This window comes from Rhagoletis pomonella, unplaced genomic scaffold, assembly GCF_013731165.1.
Source record: "Rhagoletis pomonella isolate Grant_MI unplaced genomic scaffold, Rhpom_1.0 Rhpom_scaffold_07215, whole genome shotgun sequence".
Classification (NCBI taxonomy): domain Eukaryota; kingdom Metazoa; phylum Arthropoda; class Insecta; order Diptera; family Tephritidae; genus Rhagoletis; species Rhagoletis pomonella.
In genome coordinates this window covers 1-8,350 of record NW_023465742.1, presented here as the reverse complement: position 1 = coordinate 8,350, position 8,350 = coordinate 1, and the positions used below count along the sequence as shown (strand labels likewise).

Here is an 8,350-nt window from a genome sequence, read left to right as displayed (position 1 = left end):
TGTGGGATTTTTGTTGTTGTGAGTGGGGCAACTCGCTATGCGATTGGGCGATGCTTGCCGGAGATTTCCAATTGTCGGCACGACGGGAGCACTGATGAAGCCGGAAGCGAAGGTGGAATTTTATCACCAAACACGGGTCGCGGACCGGCTGCGATTAAACCAACACACGCTGAATCAAAACAACAACCGAATATAATAAAACCACGCAGGTTAACTGGTTAAATTCAAGTGATTGGTTTATTGTATTTTCACAACTTATTTCACGGGTTTTGCGAATAAAGAGTAATTTTTCTACAACTAGATATGCACGAGCTCGAATGTATAAAAATCGAAAGTGTTTTTAGTTCTTTTCAGCACGGGTATATATATATGTATGCAAAACAAATGTCAAAAAAAGTCTACACAGATACGAGTAGACAATACATGCATTGCCACCCGTATCGCCAGATGCTTACATAGCGCCTAGACTATCAGTTTAGACAAAAAATACAAAATTCATTGCAAACAAATTGCCGCATTTATATGAAGAAAAAAATGTAATTGGATGATCCGAAGTTAACGGCGAACATGCTGCAGCGTTGTTCGCGTGAACATCCAGCCGGCCCTAGCCGCATTAAGCGGATAGTGCTTCCTTTAACTCCTGGAGTGTCCTGAGCGCCTCCTGAACCAATAGCTTTGTGGTCTTGTCTCGGTAATTTGCGGTTTGCAGTCCCTCCTTCGTGCGCCGGACTCTACGGTTTTCGACGTTCGTGGCCGTTGGATGGTGTCGGAGGTGCTTGGAGCGAGCTGGGGTACGCCCTGATCCCCCACGTTGTGGGGAGTGTAACTTGGGCTGAACTAGTCGTTTGAGGGGCTGCACTGCGGCATTCGGGCTGCTGCGGCGGACTGTCGATGTACTACGTCGATGCAAGAGGGTGTGGTGCTGCAGTGAACAAACCTTGCAAAGACCACTTGAGGTACATTCAGCTGTAGTGTGCGACAACGCCAGACAGTTCGTACAATATTTATGTGCCCTTGCCAACAAAAACCGTTGCTGCGGCTGCATACTTGCAAACACGGGGCATAGACGCAGTGCGTGGTGACGGGTGCACAAGCGGCATCGTTGGTAGTCCTCCTCGATACGGTGAGAGCCAGGTGATGGTTCGCGTTCCACGGAGGGTGTCATTACCACTTTGGACTTGAGTAATGCGCGCGGCGCTGGCGTTGGGGTTCCACTGTGGTCCATCTGTAAAGATTTTATATACGGAGATTTTTAGTTTTTCGTATTATACCAGGTGGGAGACATATGAGACAGCTACGAGAAGTGTGTAGGTATGTGTCGTGTGTGGAAATAGGCAAATACATATACAGCTATCTGGCTGCGTTATTGAGGTAAGGGATGTATGGAGTGGTTAATCGGCTTCAAGGCGAGAGGGGACATCTTCGCTCGAAGGCAGAAATACTAATTTTACTAATGGCCGAGTGAGGAGGCCGGTTTGGGTGCGGACGTCGACCACACGAATGTGTCCATCCTTGCCAGGGTGCAACCTTTCGATGCGGCCCAGGCGCCATTCCGTGGGCGGGAGTGTGTCATCATTAATGACTACGCATTCTCCGATTCTGGGTTCTACTTGAGCATTCTTCCACCTGTGTCGCTTATGAAGGTCTTTGAGGTAGTCTTCCTTCCATCGTTTTGCGAATTGGTGGTGCAAGACCTTGAGTTTTTCCCATCTATTAATGAGCGAGAGTTTTTCGTGATTAGATTCGGGGAAAGATAGGAGGGGAGCACCCCGGAGGAAGTGGCCAGGTGAGAGCGCTGTTAAGTCCGTCGGATCCTGGGTGAGTGGAGATATCGGACGAGAATTTAATACAGCTTCTACTCTTATTAAAAGGGTAGTAAACTCCTCAAACGTAAATTTATGGGGGCCGGCAGTCCTTTTGAAGTGAAGTTTAAAACTTTTAACTGCAGACTCCCATAAGCCACCCATGTGCGGGGCGCTGGGAGGGATAAACTGCCAATTAATACCCTGGGGTGAGTATTTTTGGACAATATCACGGGATACAGTTTGGAGAAAGACAGAGAACTCCTTTTCAATGGCTCTTTTGGCTCCTATAAAAGTTTTGCCATTGTCGCTCATCATTTTAGCGGGGTAACCACGGCGACCAACAAAACGAGCAAAGGCGGCGAGAAATGCCTCTTTGGTCAGGTCTGAGCACAGCTCGAGGTGTACCGCCTTTGTTGTGAAGCACACAAAGACGGCCACATAGCCTTTCACTAAAGCGGGGGATCTTAGCATAGAGGCTTTTATTTGAAAAGGCCCAGCAAAATCGACACCGGTGGTGGTGAAGGGCGGAGCGAAGGTGCATCGTTCGGGCGGCAGGGCAGCCATAATCTGCGAGCGCATTTGCTGTTTGTGAATGGTGCATGATTTACATTGATAAATGCATTTTTTGATGAGGGGTTTTAGCCGGGGAATATACAATTCTTGCCTGGTCATCTGCTGCATAAGTCGTACTTCTGCATGGAGCAGGAGATCATGGAGAAATTTTAGATAGAGAAATGCGAATCGGGACTTTTCCGGAATTATAATGGGGTGACGTTCGTTATAGCTCAGGGTAGCATGAGCAAGGCGTCCATTGACGCGGAGAACTCCATTTTTATCCAAGAAGGGGTTAAGAACTAATAGGGAACTCTTTTTGTCAATGGGTTTTGAGTCTTCTAAGCGGGCTTTTTCATGGGGGAAGTGACGGGTTTGCGTAAGGATGAGCAGACGAATTTTCGCTTGGCGGAGCTCATCATGTGATAGCGGGGATGATGCGCGGTCAGAAGCTCCTGTCCCTTTGTCCTTTAGTCGTCTGATGAACTTGAAGACGTAAGCCATCACTCTCAAGGCTCGAGAGAAAGAGGAAAACCTGTCCAGAATGTCGGGGTCTTCTTCGGTTGTGAGGAGTGCCTCCACTCTTCGTACTTCCGGGGGGTTGACATTGCGGACTGGGGCTTTTGGCCATCCTTCGGGGGGCTTGGATAGCCACTCAGGACCATTCCACCATAACGACGACGCTGCTAAGTCTAGTGGCTTGCAACCCCTTGTGCCCATATCTGCGGGGTTGTCGCTGCTGCATACATGTCGCCAGGTGGCGTTTCCGACGAGTTCCAAGATCTCCGCGGTGCGATTAGAGACGAACGTTTTCCAAGAGTGGGGTGGTTTTTCCAGCCATGCCAATACAATCTCAGAGTCAGACCATAGTACCAGTTTTCTTTTAGAGAGGTCGAGATGGGACTGAATAGCTGCGACAAGTTTGGCTAAGAGAAGAGCTCCGCAGAGCTCAAGCCGGGGTAAGCTAGTTGTTCGAAGGGGTGCTACCTTGCCTTTGGAAACCAGAAGATGAGAAGACATACTGGAACCATGAGTAGTTCGAACATATACGTTGGCACAATATGCCTTTTCTGAGGCGTCGCAGAATCCATGGAGTTCAACATGCTGGTCGGGAACAAAGTTTACCCATCGGGGTATTTGAATGGTCGAGATTGTGTGGAGATTTTGTGCGAACTGAGACCATTTAACAAGACGGAGGGGCTTGACTTTTTCGTCCCAGTCAGTTCCGTCGATCCAGAGCTCTTGTAAGAGAATCTTTGCCTGGATCATTATCGGCGTAAGCCACCCTGCGGGGTCAAAAAGTTTCGCGACAGAGGAGAGAATCTGTCGTTTAGTGCTAGCAGATAAGGCTGGGATGGAGTCGATCGTATAGGAAAACGTGTCTGTGAGCGCGTTCCATTGGATCCCTAGAGTCTTTGTGGTACTTGCCTTTTCGAACTCGAGAAAATTAGTATCGAGCAAGTCCTCTTTCCTTATATTTTTGAGAATTTCTGGGTGGTTCGCTGTTATTTTCTTTAAGGGAAAGCCTGCCGAGTTTAGAGCCTGAATGACTTGGGTGAGAGATTGAGTGGCGATTGTCAGATCGTGGCTGCCGGAGAGTATGTCATCCACATACGTCTCTTTATTCAGAATGTGGGCGGCCATTGGGTAGTTGGTTTTTTCATCTTGTGCTACTTGGTGAAGTGTGCGAATGGCGAGGTAGGGCGCACAGTTTACACCGAATGTGACCGTTTTTAGTTTATAATCTTGAATGGGACTGGTTGTGGGTGAACGAAAGATTATTCTTTGAAAGTCCTGGTCTTCGGGATGTAGCAGTATTTGTCGGTACATCTTTTCGACATCACCATTAAATACAAATTTATACATTCGCCACTTGAGGATGAGAAGCATCAAATCAGGCTGGAGAGTTGGTCCGGTATATAATACATCGTTAAGAGAGTAACCGGATCCCGAAATCTTTGATGCATTAAAGACAACTCGTACCTTTGTCGTTCGTTTTTCGGGCTTAATGACCGCATGGTGAGGGAGATAGAACGACATGTACTTGCCTGAGAGGAATTTTTCTTGGGAAACCGTTTTTTCCATGTGGTTTAGGGTGAGGTATTCTTCCAGGACATTATCATATGAGGCCTTTAAATCGCCCTTTTTGAGGAGGTTTCTCTCCATTCCGAGAAATTGCTGAAGCGCTGAGGAGCGAGAGTAACCTAAAGAGATTTCTTTGGGGAAGCTTGGCTTGAACGGAAGCCTGACCACATAACGACCATCAGAGTTGCGAGAAGTGGTGGATTTATAGAAATCTTCGCAAAAGTCGTCTTCAGGGGTGGTATGCTTGAGTTTTGGAACTTCTTCTAGTTCCCAAAACCGACGCAATTGTGAGTTGAGATGCTCATTAGAAATTTCCTCTATTTGTGTAGAGTATGAAGCTATATTTTCGTAAATCTGACCACTAAGTATCCAACCGAATATTGTCTTTTGAGCTAGCAGAGTTGGTGAGATTTTTTCAATGCCCTCCTCGATTATTTGAGGGATGATATCACTGCCTAACACGAGGTCAATCTGGGCTGGGGAGTGGCAGTTTGGATCTGCCAGTTTCAGATGAGACCATTTTTCTTTGTGGTCCTGATTAAGTGGGAACTTGGGGAGCATTTTTGTCAGCTGTGGTAACACGATAGCTTGAGCATTTATTTTAGTTTGGAGATCGGCGGAAACCAAGACTAAAGAGCATAATTTGTTCGAAGTTTGAACAACTCTTCCACCCATGCCCGAGATTTCAAATTTTGAGGATTTGCAGGGCAGCCCTAGCTTATTTTGAGCTTTGGTGGAGATAAAGCTTCGTTCTGACCCCTGATCTATAAGAGCTCTGAGTTTAAATATTTCTCCTCGGTGTGATACCGGTACCATAGCTGTCGGGAGGAGTATTTTGCTCTCATTCTCTGAATAGAATGATTGCACCTGAGTTCCAACTGCTTCCTGTTCATTAGTGTCTGTTTGGGGTGAAGTGTGCACACTTGAGTTTGTAGAAATTGTGGTTGCCACTTGCGAAGTGGTTTTTTGTACTCTTGGGGGTTGCCTTTTCGGCATGGAGTTTGTGGCTTCATGGAGCACTGAGTTGTGCCGTTCATTACAATGGCTACAAGTTTGTGTGCTAGGGCAATCTTTCAACAAGTGTGACTGGGATAGACAGTTGAAGCACATATTATTTTCTCTTACGAACTTCTTGCAATCAGAGATTGACAACTTTCGGAATTTGAAGCAGTTCCACAGCGAATGAGAGGAGGTCTTACACATCGAACATTTGTGCATTATTCGCTGCTCTGTCACGTGAGATTGTATTTGTGACATCGATCTGTTTTGAAAGTTTTGAGAGTGAGGGGGTTTAAAAGGTGGTTTGTTATAAGAGAAAGGCGGCTTTGAAGAGCTAGTGGGCTGAACAGGAGGTCTCGCCTTCGGCAGGCGCCATTGATCAACTCTTTCGGCCACTTCATAACGAGTAGTGAGAAACTGGTCCATTTGGGACCAATTGGGGAGGTCTTTCCTCGAGCTGAGGGATTGTTCCCACAGGGATACTGTGGTTTCGGGAAGCTTAGAGGTGACTATATAGATGAGGATGGGGTCCCAATTTTCGGTTGAGACTTGCTGAGTTGCGAGAATTTGAAGGCAGTTGTTTACAGAAGACTGCAGCCTTTGTATGTCTTCGCTGCTTTCGGTGGGAATGGGTTTGAGGTTCATTAAGATTCGTATTTGGTTGTCTACCAAAATACGCTTATTCTCATATCGAGACCGAAGTGCTTCCCATGCGAGATTAAAGCTTTCATCACAGAGAGAGAATTGCTTTACTATTTGATTGGCTTTACCTTGAGTTTTGTACCTGAGATGGTACAACTTTTGGCCTTGGGTGAGTTCAGGGTGATTTATGTATACCGCTGTGAACATATCCCGGAAAGAGGGCCATTGTTCATAACTTCCGTAAAATACTTCGGTGTCACAAGGAGGGACGGTTAAGCCGAGGCCAGACTGGCGTTTGGGTTGTGATGAAGAGGGAGTAGGCATGGGAGTGCTCACTTGCTTATGAAGATGGAGCTGGTCAGCGATTTGAGCTTTAGTGTCTTCATATTGATCGAGACAAGACCGATATCTGCGAAAAGCACTTGCTTTGAAATCTTCGGGAAGGTCTTGCTCGTCTGCCTCTACAACTACATCATAAGAGTTTTGAACTCGATTCCAAAAATTGTCTAAACTCGTATCTTTTATTTTCAGGCTTGATTCTGAGTTATTTTCGAGAGGTAGGGATTTGAATCTTGAACAGTAATCGACTAAATTATCAGTCTCTGCAGTAAACTTAACGGAGGCCAATTGCCTTTGTTTTTTTGAAGTTTTCCCGCTTGAGCGGGCAGAGCGTTGAGTTTCGATCGCAACGATTTTCTCTTCATCACTCATTTTGGGAACTTGGGATTCTTCGTTAAGCCCCGAGAAAATTTATAATTTAGTCTGAAAGGACTGGGGTTGAGGGACTGAGAGAGAGGGATGCCTGAGGGAGATGCAAAGAACTCGAGAATACTACAAGAATGAAAATTTTTTTTTTTTTTAAGTAAATGCGATTCCTCTTACAGGAATGCCAGAGAATTTAATGCAATTCCTTTTTAAGGGAATGCCAGAGAATTTAATGCAATTCCTTGTTAAAGGAATGCCAGAGAAGTAAATATACAGATATAAAATGAGCAAATAAATAATGAAATGTGTGAGTTTTGCGATTCTGTCAGTGCTCGATTGCGAATTAGGGAAAAATAGAGATTTAATTTATTTACAAATTTATTTATTTAACCGTTTTTGAGAATATAGTTATTTCGAGAAACTTGCTCAACGAATGAAAGAGTACGAGAAAAATTTAGTTTATGTAAATGCAAGTTTTTTTTTTTTTTTTCGCGACTGTAACCGCAATTCTATGTATATGTAAAAGGGCCACTCAGTGGAAGAACGAGAATGCGCTTTTATTAACTTTGGGTAAAATGCAAATTTAATTCACGGGACTGTAACCGATGGTGTTTGTACTTTTATTTCTGAATACTTTTCCAATGCAAACCGACCACTGTATCGCACTTTATATATGTAAATTTGTGTATATTTATATATGTAAATATGTGTATATATATCGCTTTATATTCTCTTGCGCGCTTGCGAATTTGAGATTAGGGGTGCACTACTGAGAAAATTATTATTTTACTATAATTGCTTAATTTAATTTTCATGCAAATGTGAGGTATGGAAATTTGGTATGATAAATATCAATGATATTAATTTTATATTTGAATTTTGTAACTGCAGATGAGATAAGAGATTAAACGTATGTACTTATGTACTTGTGTATGTATCTGTGGACTGTATGTATAAAGTATTCTGTGGACTGTATGTATAAAGTATAAGAGTTTTTAAGCAGTTAAGTACATAAGCGCAGAGAAGGAGAGCTATATGTATAATTAATATACGGGATTTTCTTTAAATTGCGGGAATTATTTGCACGAAATTAAACATGTACATATGTACAATTGCTAGCTATATTTTTTAACGGAATGAGGGTTCCGTTTTTTTGGAAAAGGCGCACAAAGGTTTTTTCAAACTTCTAAATGTTTGGAAGCGATATACTTATGTATGTATGTATGTATATTGAAATTATATTTTCCGTGGGGACGCAAAGGGAGATTCAAGCGCTTACTTACGGTTTTTAGGGGGGGGTTTTACTTATTTATTCCAACGGCGTTGGTTCCTTGCTGGTTCGGGGTCTGCTGGCGCAGAAGGACCAAATGGAAGGTTTCTCCGCTTCCTTCTTCCAAGGGGGCGCGAGGACGGTGGCAGCGTTGACTCCTAGGTATTTGGGGAGATGCTGGTGGATGACGACAGTGGATGTTGTGGCTGTTGTGGACCAAAGCTCACGGGTCGATAGCTCCACAGTGTGGGATTTTTGTTGTTGTGAGTGGGGCAACTCGCTATGCGATTGG

The 8,350-nt window shown here is 44.5% G+C and overlaps 1 protein-coding gene across 2 annotated transcripts; it reads right to left on the bottom strand.

The window, feature by feature from the left end:
• Positions 1-308: 308 nt before the first annotated feature.
• On the bottom strand, positions 309-8,339 carry LOC118755751. Of its 2 annotated transcripts, none has more exons than XM_036490575.1 (2): positions 8,072-8,339; positions 309-1,225 (listed from the first exon to the last, which is right to left on the bottom strand). In XM_036490575.1, the coding sequence occupies exon 2, from the start codon at positions 1,223-1,225 to the stop codon at positions 614-616; it is 612 nt and encodes a 203-aa protein (XP_036346468.1). In that variant the 5' UTR covers positions 8,072-8,339; the 3' UTR covers positions 309-613. The 2 variants fall into 2 exon arrangements, with proteins under 2 accessions (XP_036346468.1, XP_036346469.1); XM_036490576.1 differs by having other exon boundaries at positions 8,094-8,339.
• Between the last annotated feature and the right edge of the window lie 11 nt (positions 8,340-8,350).